Source organism: Alnus glutinosa, chromosome 7 (assembly GCF_958979055.1).
Source record: "Alnus glutinosa chromosome 7, dhAlnGlut1.1, whole genome shotgun sequence".
Classification (NCBI taxonomy): Eukaryota; Viridiplantae; Streptophyta; class Magnoliopsida; order Fagales; family Betulaceae; genus Alnus; species Alnus glutinosa.
Genome location: NC_084892.1, coordinates 20,964,610 through 20,978,237, shown reverse-complemented (window position 1 = coordinate 20,978,237; position 13,628 = coordinate 20,964,610). Strand labels below are relative to the sequence as shown.

At 40.4% G+C, this 13,628-nt stretch overlaps 3 protein-coding genes across 3 annotated transcripts; 2 read left to right on the top strand and 1 right to left on the bottom strand.

The window, feature by feature from the left end:
• The first annotated feature begins 244 nt into the window (after positions 1–244).
• Positions 245–2,857, top strand: LOC133873797 (thylakoid lumenal 15.0 kDa protein 2, chloroplastic). The gene is made up of 6 exons (XM_062311566.1): positions 245–489; positions 1,291–1,394; positions 1,727–1,817; positions 1,990–2,058; positions 2,134–2,243; positions 2,384–2,857. The coding sequence occupies exons 1-6, from the start codon at positions 303–305 to the stop codon at positions 2,474–2,476; spliced, it is 654 nt and encodes a 217-aa protein (XP_062167550.1). The 5' UTR covers positions 245–302; the 3' UTR covers positions 2,477–2,857.
• Positions 2,858–6,376: 3,519 nt separating this feature from the next.
• Positions 6,377–10,362, top strand: LOC133873314 (uncharacterized). The gene is made up of 4 exons (XM_062311031.1): positions 6,377–8,004; positions 8,061–9,757; positions 9,917–10,101; positions 10,192–10,362. Exons 1-4 carry the CDS (start codon positions 6,377–6,379, stop codon positions 10,360–10,362), a joined length of 3,681 nt encoding a protein of 1,226 aa, XP_062167015.1.
• Positions 10,363–12,603: 2,241 nt separating this feature from the next.
• On the bottom strand, positions 12,604–13,290 carry LOC133872177 (protein SMALL AUXIN UP-REGULATED RNA 51). The gene has a single exon (XM_062309615.1). It carries the CDS (start codon positions 13,186–13,188, stop codon positions 12,763–12,765), a length of 426 nt encoding a protein of 141 aa, XP_062165599.1. The 5' UTR covers positions 13,189–13,290; the 3' UTR covers positions 12,604–12,762.
• Positions 13,291–13,628: the final 338 nt, after the last annotated feature.

Below are 13,628 nucleotides of genomic sequence, written 5' to 3'. Positions count from 1 at the left end.
ACAAAACCATTCCAAACTTGAGAAATGCCAAAATAAGGCCTATATGCAAAAACAGCAACAGGAAAAACACAAACAAACTGATATTCAAAATTAATATCTATAAAAAAAAAAAAAAAATTCAAAATTATTAATTTTTTTTTTTTAAATAGGTTTTTAATATTTAAAAATTTGAGGTACAATCTCAAACAAACTGATATTCAAAATTTCCCTTTTTCTTTTTCTATTTATTTTGCCTTGAAATCCTATCATAGTATCATCCCATCCGAAGAACTAAAAAACAGGGTCTAAGAAGAGCAACTGTAATGGCGTATCTCCATCTTCCTACTGCCTCACGTCCTGCTTTTATGGTACCCATCACAGCAGCGTCGTCTCCTCTCTCTCTTCCACCCTTCCCAACTCAATACTCAACCAAATTCTCCAAATGGGTCCGGTCGAAGTCTTTGAATCTGGTGCTCTCAGGGGCTCTCACGCTCGGACTCTCTCTCGCAGGCAAGTTTTTCTTTTTATCTTTCTTTATTTCATTTTTCCTTCTTATTATGCCTAGTTTTTAAAGTCTATTTAGGTGGTTCTTCTCTCAGCAAACTCCATGCTTTGCTGGTCTAAAACTCTATTGCAATTGGTTTCTACATTGTATGTGATTTTTTTTTTCAGTCTCTTTTGGTAGGTTGAGAAAGTCTTGGCTTAGATTTTTCGTAGTGTTAGCTGCACATTTCAGTTAGTTTCTCGGTTCATTTTCACTAGGGATTTGTTGGTTACATAGGAATTCAGGATGGGAATTGTAAGTTTTAGTTGTTTCGATTGACAAAATTCCGAAGAATTAAAACAATTTTCATGAACATTCCAATTCCTTCTCGGGCAACGCAAGAATTTTAACGCGCGCATGTCAATTCTCGCTTATAAGATTTTTGTAAAGAACCAAAGTTTATTAAATATAATCTTATGTAAAACACTGTATGGATTCAAATTCTCAAACAATAGTAGTGTCGATTCTCTTGGGAATTCTAATTCCCGTGCGTTTAAACTCTTAAAATCAGTAAATTCTTGACTCTTGAGATTTAAAATTCTCAGCAACTGAGCAGACCCTAAATGCCATTAAAACTTTCGAAAATAACTGTTGTGAGATTATTTTCAGTGGTCCATTTGATTTTTTCAGTGTATAAATTAAAAAAACGCTGTTGTTTTTAGGGACTCATTTTCTGTCTATTCATGTGCAATGTGCAATGCTAGAAACCATTTTGTCTTGGGATTTCATTCGAGGGCAAACTTAGAAAATAAAAATAAACTTTGTAGGAGTCGAAGTAGCAGAGGCAAAAGTTGGGGTCAACAAGCCAGAATTGCTTCCTAAAGAGTTTAGTCCCGTCATTGATGTAGCGGGTTTCCTCTCTGACGGTCAGGTCCGGTTTCTTTCTTCTTGGTCTTTCATTGAGCCTTTACTATAGCCTTTTTCAGTTAGTTTATGCTAATTCAGCTCATTCATTCTTTTTCTGCCCCCTTCTTCTTCTTTTTTTCTGATTTGTTTACCCTTTTTTTTTTTGGTTTACAACTTCATAAACTTTTTTTTAGTTCTAAGATTGATACATGAGTAGTCCTATATCCATATAAGTCCTATAGATAGGCAATGGCCTATTTTCTTAATTCACTTACACATGATGGTGCCTTTTTGAAATATCTGGTCAAGTGAAGAAAATATAAGATAAATTGCTAATATTTTGTGGTCAATCTACAGGAGAAAAGACTTGTTCAAGAGATTGGTGATATTGAAAAAGATACTGGGTTCAAGTTGAGAGTTCTGGCCCAGAATTACCCTGAAACACCAGGTATGCTTAGTGTTTTTGATCTTTTGGTAGTCAGAAGGTTTGCTCCATCAATATATTTGTTGATTCTTAATATTCCTTTCTTTTATATATTTTAATTTTAGTCTGACGACATCCATCCTTCTAGCCAAAACAAAAAAAGGGTTCATCATTAACAAAACCAACATTCTTGTAGGACTCGCGATCAAAGATTTTTGGCAAGTGGATGATAGAACTATTGTCTTTGTTGCTGACCCCACCTTTGGTAAAGGATTCAAACATGCTGTCTTCTTTTAAAACTTCTGCCATAGATGATTTATATTTTGGTCTATTTGACCAGGTAATATACTGAACTTCAATGTGGGAGCTTCGATTGATCTAGATATTCCTCGTAGTTTCTGGAGCCGATTGGCAGGGAAATATGGAAATATCTTTTATTGGAAAGAGAAGGTGAAGTGATTTAATGGTCTGGATCACTATATTTTTTGGGGGTTGATTACTCTCTGCTCCCTGTGGTTGAGCTAGATTTTGTTCAGATTATGCAAGGTTGTGTTAAAAAAATAAATGATATATTCTTCTGGCTAATACAGGGGGAAGATGCGTCAATTGAAGCAGCTGTAATGGCAATATCTAATTGCTTGAGAGAACCCGTAAGCCCAAATAATTGCTCTGAGGTAAAATAGTTCCACAATGGATACCAGAAGAAAGTTTCCTCATTTGTACTCTCCGTCAATTTTGTAACATTTAACGTAATAGAAATGCTACATGTACTTTCAAGTGCATTTTCCCTAACGTAGCAGTCAAAATTATCATTGGATTTTAGATCCAATGGCGATCTTCACTACCACGTCAATGAGTGTTTTCTTAGAAGTGCATGTAGCATTTCTCATAATGTAATGCTCTTGTGATTTGTAGAGCTAGGTGGGTATATCATGTACTATTACATTGACAGTAGTAAAGATGGGAATTCATGTTTCCTCTGTCATATTGAATTGCAGTCAGTACATAGTGTATTTGTAGAGTCATGTAATACAGTTCTCAAGAGGACAACAGATTGAGCAGCATCCTGATTTGTTACGATAATCACTACTTGTTCTAGACTTCCAATATGTATTTCAATATCAATATTCTAAAAGCAGAGTAGGACCGAAGCTTTAAGACTTGTCTGGAGGGAGGCTAGAGAGAAAGCTACAAGTTTCAACTTGGCACACTCAATTTTGAAGTGTTAGATGCATGTTTAGAGCACTAGCAACAGTACCCTATAACCTCTTCACTTCCCTAAATATAAGAAAGCTGTCAAAAAAATCACAAAAAAATCATCTACATCGAATTCCCTACAAGTTCCCTGAACATTAAGAATGATATAGTTTTACTTAATGCATTGGGTAGAACTGTAGCATTCCCAATGATTATTATAATCATAAATTCGATTCTCTCCCCTATCATCTCTCTTCTCCTTCTACATGCAGCCCCAACCCTTCTATTTTGTTCAAGCAATTTCCCATTATTCCCCTTTAGTTTTTGCATAGAGAGAGATAGATTGTAAGCCAAAGGAGGTGATGCGGGAGGTGGAGAGCTCACTGCATTGGATAAAACTGTAGTATTCTCAATGCTTATTATAATCATAATTTCGATTCACTCTTCTCCTTCTACACGCAGTCCCACCCCTTCCTCTTCTTCTTTTTTGTTTAAGCAATTCCCCCTTCCCCTTTGGTTTTTGGAGAGAGAGAGAGAGAGAGCATTTTTTATCAGCGGAGATCAGAGGTCCAACCAGTCCATAGCATGATATTTAGGAGATCCGAGGGCAATCCTGGTCTAGAGCTCGCCAAAGCTAGATTGAAATCCGCTGCCTCAGCCGCTTCCCATGCACAGCGGCAGTGGCGCAACCATCACCACTTCTCACGCAAGTCCAAGTTTGTTTAGATTCATATTTCCAACAAATCCATCATCGACAAGTCCAAGATTTTTAGGCAAGTCCAGAATTAGAAGACTTTTGGTCGGTTATGGCTTGTTCGACACTCAGAAGAAGCAAAAGATAAAACAAAAAAAAAACCAAAAAAATAACAGAAAGAAGAAAAACAAAAACAGAAAAATGGAATAAAGTGATGATCAAGAACTTGTATCCTTTAACAAGGATTGATGATTTATTCAATCAACTCAAGAGGGCCTTGGTGTTCTCAAAGATTGATCTTTTGTTGGGTTATCAACAACTTAAGGTGCGGGAAGAAGATGTATCGAAGACAGCTATCCGAATATGGTATAAGCATTATAAATTCTTGGTGATGTCATTTGGTTTAACCAACGCACCTTGGCGTTTATAAACTTGATGAATCGGGTATTCTATAAGTACTTGGATTTGTTTGTGGTCGTGTTCATCGATAACATCCTAGTTTATTTGGCTAATCATCTTGAGCACGAGGAGCACTTGAAGACAGTATTGAAAGTACTAAGAGAGAATAAGCTTTTTGTCAAGCTCAAAAAAATGAGTATTTGTTGGAAGAAGTGTCATTCTTGGGACATATGGTTTCCAATGACAGAATTGCAGTTGATCCAAAGAAGATTGAGGCCATAGATGAGTGGGAACGACCAACGAATATCTGAGAGATTCGTAGTTTCTTGGGCTTAGTGGGTTATTATTGGAGATTCATTGAAGGATTCTCCACATTGTCAGGACCTTTAACTACTCTAACAAAAAAGAATGCTCGTTATGTTTGGAGTGACAAGTGTGAAGCAAGTTTTCAAGAGCTAAAGCGAAGATTAATGACCGTGTTTGTCCTCACACTGCCTATGGAATTAGTTGGGTACGTGGCTTACACTAATGCATCCTAGAAATGGTTGGGATGTGTACGTGTTGATGCAAGAAGGAAAAGTGGTAGCTTATGCCATAAGACAATTGAAAGACCATGAGAATAATTATCATACTCATGATTTAGAGTTAGCAGTAGTGGTCAATGTCTTAAAGATTTGGAAGCATTACCTCTACGACGAGCTAGTTATGTGAGATTCATACCAACTACCAAAGTTTCAAGTCGATTTTTACACAAGAAAAAGATTTGAATATGGGGCAACAACTATAGTTAAAACTAATGAAGGACCATGGTAGCCATATATGTTCATGCATCGATCTCTTTGAATTAGTAACTTTTCATTTTTTTTTCTTTTTTCTTGGTGTATGTGTGTGTTTTGAAAGGCAGGATAGAAGGATGGAGCCCGGCCAAATATTTATTTATTTATTATTATTTTTTTAAGTAGGAGTTAAAGTATATATATATATATAAGTAAATTAAACATAAGTGGCGGAGGGCCCTCCCAAGCCCCAAGGTTCTCCCAAAAAAATTTAAAAAATTTAAAAAAATTAAAATTTTACCCCAAATTTTGTTATTTTTTTTAATTTTAGCCCCCCCAAAACTTTTTTTTTTTTTTCAATTTGCCCCCCCCAACTTGGGGGGGCTGGCTTCGCCCCTTTACATAACCTAGGGATTCCTGTTTTTGCCATACGAGTCTTCCCTCTCATAATTCACTCCACTGTTGGCACTCGTTGGAACACAGTTGATAAAGTTAAAAAGCAAATCCAACGGTTCCAATTAAAGGGTGAAAAAAAGGATTGAGATATTAGCCGCACAAATTGCTTGTAATTTATATTGTGCAAGTCCAAATAAGTTTTTGACTGTTTGCTTTTAAGTAGATTTTTTTACGTATGTTGCTTAAATTGGTTAAATAAGTTTATTATCAACAAAAAATAATATAAAATACTCATAAAAACACAAAAAAAAAAAAAAAAAAAAAAAAAGAGAGACAATTTTATTACAAATTGAATTGCAAGAATTTTCTTCAATTCAAACTTAACTTGTATGTCCAATTGAAATTTCTCAATTTCAATACAAATTGCGATTTTACTAAACGCTTAACTGCATTTTTAAAAATAATATTTTCAACTCGCACTTTTTGAAATTACATACACAAACGAACCTAATATTATGTCTACATTTTTTGATTTTTGAAAAACAAAATTCTGAAAACACAAACAAAAGTGACCTGAATCCTGTTACATACCTATGTTAGACGTAGCAAGCGTGTACAGGAAGCAAAAGAAGACCTAGCTTGGGTTCAAGGATAAGCTACAAGTGGTGGCTGAGGTTGAGAGGGCTATGAATGGAAAAAGTCGGTGCTCTTCCAGCACGACTTTTTGTAGAAAGGAAATCATCCTTTATGGATAGTATTTCCTAGTAATAAGGGATCCTGATTCCCACTAGAATATGGCTATTGCTAAATAAGGAAGTTCTTTTATAGAGAGAATTCATATGAATAAGGGATTTGATGTAATTCAGTATTTTCTATTTTGCATTGTAATCTCTATTTATAAAGGTCCGGAATTATAATAAAGCAAGCAGAAATTTATCAACAAAACAACTCTTAGAGTTGCTTGGGAGGCAAGGGTACCTCGAATACCCCATATCTTGTTCTATTCAACCACCATAGGTAAACTCAGGAAGGAAGATCCTGCTGCTTTACCTCTCCATAAACCCCTCACCCGATCCCAAACACAAGCCTGTAACAACTTGGTATCAGAGCCAAGTATCGACATGGCCGAAAAGGATTTGAAAGCGCTCGAAGAACGGATAACCAAACAGATGGAAGAGATGTTTGGCGCACTCTCCTTGCAGTTTCAGCAATTCCGTGCAGATGACCAAGCTAATCACGCAAGCTCGTCAAAAAATCAGTCAGGCAAAAGTGGCTGGCCTGATTCAGGGAACCCCTTCCCTAAGGTTGCCAAGTTAAATTTTCCAAAGTTCGATGGTTCTGAAGACCCAACCAGTTGGGTGTGCCGGGCTGAACAATTCTTTGAGTTCCAGGGTACTGCCGAGGAGGACAAGGTGGCGTTGGCAGCCTACCATTTGGAAGGTGAGGCACAGCTGTGGTACCAGCTTTTTAAGGAGAGTGAGGAGCACGTTTCGTGGGAAGCTATGAAGGACGGATTGCATGTGCGATACGGCGCCACACAATTTGATGATTTTTTTGGTGATCTCACCAAGCTGCGCCAGACAGGAACGGTGCGAGAATACCAGAGACAGTACGAGCGGTTGCTGAGCAGGGCTGACCATCTCTCGGTAACACAGCAGGTTAGCGGGTTCATAAGTGGGCTAAAGGAGAGCATAAGGCCAGAAGTTCAAGCTTCTCGACCCCCCACTCTCATGGCTGCAGTGGGACTGGCAAGGTTGTATGAGGCCAGGTTGTTGGCACAACGACGACCCACTAATTTCTACGACACCCGGAGGACCATGGGCCAGGCGAATACACCGCCCTTACCATCCGCAAGCCTTATGCGGAACCGATCTGCGGTGATCAAGAAGTTGAGTCCGGCAGAATTGAAGGAACGGAGGGACAAAGGTCTCTGTTTTAATTGCGATGACAAGTTCTCCCTGGGGCACAGGTGTAAGAAGCTATTCCTGATCAAAGGCATTTATGAGGAAGACAATGAACACCCGAGTGAAGAAGAGGCACGAGAAACTTGGGAGGATGACGAGCTTGAGATTCCGGAAATATCCCTCCATGCAATTTCAGGTGTGCAAACCCCGCAGATGATGCGTATCGTTGGAACCACCCGGAAGGCTCGGGTAATTCTGCTGGCGGACACAGGAAGCACGCACAATTTTTTGAACACTAAATTGGCAGAGCAATTAGGCTTGGAACCAGACAAACAGACGACCTTCGAAGTTTTGGTGGCTAACGGGGAAAGACTTTCCAGCAAGGGGAAGTGTTATGCGGTACCGGTTTGGCTGGGAGGTACCTTATTTACGCTGAAATTTTTTCTTATTGATTTGAGGGGATACGACTCAGTCCTAGGGGCGCAATGGTTGAAGATGCTAGGACCCATCTTGTGGGATTTCTCTTCACTTTGCATGAGTTTCCGGTGGCAAGGGAAGAAAGTCACGCTGGTTGGCTTAGAGGCACCCCGGAACAGAATACTGGAAGGTCCAGAGATGCAGAAGGAACTGAGACGTAACGGTGAGGGTGTTCTCCTTCAGTTTTTTGCAGTGCAGTTGGGGGTTGAGCAGTGTTGCCCAGGTGTAGACAATCTGGACCTTCAGCGTCTCCTAGAAAAGTTCCAAGATATTTTTGCTGAGCCGCAGGGTCTGCCTCCTATGCGATCTCATGACCACAAGATTCTCCTGATTCAAGGCTCTTCCCCAGTAAACGTGAGGCCCTACAGGTACCCTATTACCAAAAGAATGAGACAGAAAAAATAGTGCTGGATTTACTCAACAGTGGGCTCGTCCGAGCCAGTACCAGTCCGTACTCCTCTCCAGTCTTATTGGTCAAGAAGCATGACTATTCGTGGAGGTTATGTGTGGATTATCGCACCCTCAATCGGACCACTATCAAGGATAAATATCCGATTCCGGTAATTGATGAATTGTTGGATGAACTGCATGGCGCGCAATACTTTTCAAAGCTGGACCTCCGTTCCGGGTACCATCAAATCCGGATGCAAGAGCAGGATGTAGAAAAGACAGCCTTCCAGACGCATCACGGGCACTTCGAATTTTTGGTTATGCCCTTCGGCCTCACCAATGCTCCGTCCACTTTTCAGTCCTTGATGAACGACATCTTTCAAGGTTATTTACGCAAAATGGACAAGTGTAGTTTTGGCCAACAGCTGGTGAACTACCTAGGCCATTTTATTGAGCAGAATGGAGTCGCCGTGGATCCTGCCAAAATCCAAGCTATGCTGGCTTGGCCGAGACCCTCCAACATCAAGGCTCTTCGGGGCTTCCTTGGACTTACCGGCTACTACCGGAAGTTCATCCAGCATTATGGTGCTATTGCCCGACCTCTCACTCAACTCTTAAAAAAGGATGCTTTCGGGTGGAATGAGGAAGCCAGCGACTCATTTGATCGTCTTAAGGAAGCTATGACAAAGGCACCGGTGTTGGCCTTGCTCGATTTTTCTAAAACATTTGTTATCGAGTGCGATGCTTCCGGCTGCGGCATAGGGGCTGTTTTGATGCAGGATCGCCGCCTCATTGCTTACTTCAGCCAAGCCCTTCATGGTCGTAATATCAACCTCTCAACCTATGAAAAGGAGATGCTTGCACTTGTCACTCCCATTCAAAGATGGCGTCCCTATCTCTTGGGCCAACGATTTGTGGTGCGGACTGGCCACCGTAGCCTCAAGTACTTGTGGGACCAAACTATCGCCACCGAGGCCCAACAAAAGTGGCTCATCAAACTCATGGGGTATGATTTCACGATTGAATACAAAAAGGGACACGATAACCGCGTTGCTAATGCTCTCTCTCGCCAATTGGAAGGGACTCTCATTGCTCTCTCTGTACCTATCCTTCACTGGATCGAACCTATCCAGCATGAAGTTCAACATAATCCGAATCTCCAGGCCTTGGCAGCGCGTATTCATCAGAATGAAGCTGTGGGACCTTGGCACTTGCAGGCCGGGCTTATCTACTTCAAGGACCGGGTCTACCTCAAGGCTGAATCCCCAACTACAGCGGCCATCATTGCAGAATTCCACAACAGCACGCATGAAAGGTATCACAAAGGTCTACAGCGTATCCGGTCTGTTTTTTACTGGCCTAAAATGAAGCAGCAACTCTGCACCTTCATCAGAAATTGTGATATTTGCCAGCGTCACAAAGCTGAAGCCACCAAACCAGCCGGGCTGCTGCAGCCCCTGCCCATTCCCAAACATATTTGGTCGGCTATCTCCATAGATTTCATTGACGGTCTTCCAAAGTCCTACGGCCGCACTACTATTTTTGTGGTTGTCGACCGTTTTTCCAAGTATGACCATTTCACTCCCCTCAAGCACCCGTATATAGCGCCACAGGTGGCTCAAACCTTCTTTGAGGTTATTTTTCGTTTGCATGGAATTCCTACTTCCATCGTATGTGATAGGGACCCCGTGTTCACTGGAATTTTTTGGCGGGAGCTCTTTCGCCTTCATGGCATGAAATTCAACTTTAGCTCTGCCTATCACCCCCAAACGGATGGCCAAATCGAGGTTGTCAACCACACTATCGAGATGTATTTGCGGTGTTTCACTAGCTCTTCTCCCCGGTAATGGGCTAAGTGGCTGCCTTGGGTCAAGTATTGTTACAACACAGGCTTTCACTTCGCTACTAAGCGTACTCCCTTTGAGATTGTTTATGGTCGACATCCTCCTCCTCTCTTACCATACATCCTCGGGACTACTCGTTCCGCAGCTGTAGAGGAGGCCCTGCTAAGCCGCAATCAAGTCTTGCTAGAGGTTCGCCAACAGCTTTTGGGAGCCCAGAATCGCATGAAGCAGGTTTATGGCAAGTCCCATGTTGAGCACATTTTTTTGTAGGGGGACAGCCGACTCTTCCCTCAAGCTATCATCAATCAACGTTGTCACCAGGGTACTACAGAAGTACTAGTGCATTGGCATAGACTTTCTCTTGCAGAGGCCACGTGGGAGCCTCTTTCCGATTTTGAGCTTCGTTTTCCTTCCTTTGCCCTTGCGGACAAGGGCAATTTTAAGAATGGGGGAGTGTTACGTACCTATGTTAGACGTGGCAAGCGTGTATAGGAAGCAAAAGAAGACCTAGCTTGGGTTCAAGGAGAAGCTACAAGCGGTGGCTGAGGTTGAGAGGGCTATGAATGGAAAAAGTCGGTGCTCTTCCAGCACGACTTTTTGTAGAAAGGAAATCATCCTTTATGGATAGTATTTCCTAGTAATAAGAGATCCTGATTCCCACTAGAATAGGGCTATTGCTAAATAAGGAAGTTCTTTTATAGAAAGAATTCCTAGGAATAAGGGATTTAATGTAATTCAATATTTTCTATTCTGCATTGTAATCTCTATTTATAGAGTTCCAGAATTATAATAAAGCAAGCAGAAATTTATCAACAAAACAACTCTTAGAATTGCTTGGGAGGCAAGGGTACCTCGAATACCCCATATCTTGTTCTATTCAGCCACTATAGGTAAACTCAGGAAGGAAGATCCTACTGCTTTACCTCTCCATAAACCTCTCACCCGATCCCAAACACAAGCCCATAACAAATCCCATGTACGTGTATAGGTCAAACGTACGTGCAACATGCAAATTAAAACGTATAAGAATGGGACACATTCATCCATAAAGCAAGGAATTTCAAGAAGTTCATTATAAGCTTCATTTAATGCAGAGGCCTGAACTTCACGTTTATGGCAAAGACTCAAAGACCTTCTTCAATTGCTCCTTAATTCACAAATCAATTACTCGATCGTCGTCTTCTTCGACTTCCCACACCCTAAAACAAAAAATTTTGGGGGAAGCACCTCTGCCACCATGGACCCAATAACACGGCCTTGGAGCTAGGGTGGGTATGTATAATCCTACTACTTTCTTCTTTACAGCCTTTCTTGTAATTTGTTTCTATTGATATCTAAACATGACCCCTTTTAAGATCTTTCAGACAGTGAGAAATTGGAGGGCCATGACCCCTACAGGCCCCTCCTCTGTCCCGGACCGGATACTTGTATATGCTGCCCAATGTTACTCCTTTTGTCTAAAGTATCCGCTCAATTATGCCCAATGTGACTCCTTTTGTCTTAAGTATCCTCACAATTATATGATTAATCATAATTTGAAGTTAGATATATGTCACCCACTCCATGTCCTTCAATTCTTCTTGTACCCCATTTGAAGTGTGAACGTTCATTGGTTAATAAGTGCAAATATTGCACGCCCCTCTACTATCAATTGTACGTATTTTCTTTTTTATTGTAGATTTGATGGTTAGGCAACAGCTAGGTAGGTGCTTGTATTGAAGAACTGGGCCATACATTTTATTATCTTCCTGCAGGAGTCAAACAACTCCATTAATGTTGTGCTGTTTGGAGGCGACCAGACTGGGAACGTTCGAAATGAGCTAGCTAGCATGATTGCAACTACGAAAACTCGATCACATGTTACCATCATTGGCGGTGAGCATTTCATCTTATATATCTTATCTAACACCAATTAAGAGTCACACGACTTCTTTTTCTTTTCTTTCTTTTCTTTAAAAAAATATATAAATAAAAAATACAAGGAAACGTCCATAGTGGCAATTTTATTTGAATACGACCATACTAGCTAGCATCGATCTGCTTACTAAGCATCACTCTTAGGAGGGACTTAGACGGTGAAAATCACGTACAGTGCTTCCTCAAATTCGATCGAGTCATAACTTAATGCCAATCCCACCAAAAAATCTAGCAGCACCCAAACGAATGTACAAGCCAATAGTCCCAAACTTTGAGATCTGGCCCTCATTGTGACAACAGGAATGCCACTAGACCACTAAGCGTGGTGAATTACACGACTTAAGTCTGTCATATTCTTGCGATGAATTACATAACTTAGGGTCCGTTTGGGTTTGCGATTTCAAAAAGTGCGATTTGAAAAAAGTGATTTTTAAAAACCCAGTTAAGTGTTTAGCAAAATCGCAGTTTAGGTTTTAAAATCGCAAATTAGCCTTTAAAATTTTGCATTTTCAAAAAAACACCGTCTTACTTGCGATTTGAAAAAGCAAATTTTCTGCGTTTTCAAATCGTAATTTTTAAAAACGCAGTTCCCAATGTTTTGCGATTTAGTTTAAAATCGCATTTATTGTCTACGAAATCGCAATCTCAAACGCACTCTTAACTGTGAAACTACCCGTTACAAATCTGAATCATAGGAACCTAATAATTGTTTTGTTGGAGAACTGCTGGAATTGTTTCATAACATCATTAACATGCATGGTTGAGAGGATCAGATATTATCCTACAGCTCGATCTGAAGACTGAAGAAATAACATATAAGTAAATACATTTGACTTTTTCCTGCCATAAGTTACGCACATAAATTCCTTATCAATGCTAATTGAAAGTGAGAAAAGAGGAATAAATTGGGTGAATAATTAATTAACACATCTCAGCTGCAAATTAACACATTCATTCATGCACCCTAATAACTCTCTATAATGGTACATAACACGTGCGTACACTCTTCTCCCTCGTGCGGCGATCGAGAATCTTCTGTAGTTCGTGGGGTGGACAAGGGATTTGAAGAGCTCCTTTCTGTGTGAATCCATATTCTTCCTCAGCCTGCTCCAGTAACCTTAAGAATGCCGGGTTGGTTAAGTAGTCCAGTTCAACTACAAACCTTTGTGTTTCCTCACCCTCCACCGCCAAAACCGCAAAATGTCCTTCGGTCACATCATCTGGCACCATTGTCGGCGCTTCGGCGAGTTCTTCTTCATGACGTCTAGATTCTCTGAGACCAGGTCCTCTGGGTGCCAAGACTGAGAGACCCTTTTGTAGCTTCTGAATGAGAAGCCTAAGCATGATCACCGAGGCTTTTTCTCTGATCTCAACCCTGTTCTTCCTGGTAGGCATTATCATTGAGACTGTTTATTTCTTCCTAGTATTGAGGAGAAGTTAAGAACTTCGTTGGAACGACTCACAAGTCTTTCTAGCTTTGACCTGCATGGGAATTTATGCAGGTAACAGGAACATGAACTGGCGCGGGAAACATACATGAAATTTCTCTTAATACTCCGTGTGGAGCCGTTGCATGCGTACGTGGTTTCAGCAACGTAGGTGTCATTTAACATTTGACGTACGGATAATTTTCAACCCCATTAACGCGGTATTCAGTTGACTTGGATTTCATCTTTGAAGCTGGCCGGTGATATAATTATATAAAACAAGAAAAGCTTCACTTAATTTATTCCCTTTTTTAACTTTTATTATTTTTACAATATCAAATTTTTCGTTAAATCCTAACATAGGCTTTAAAAATTACTAAAATACCCTCATTTTTTATTTTTATAATTTTTAAT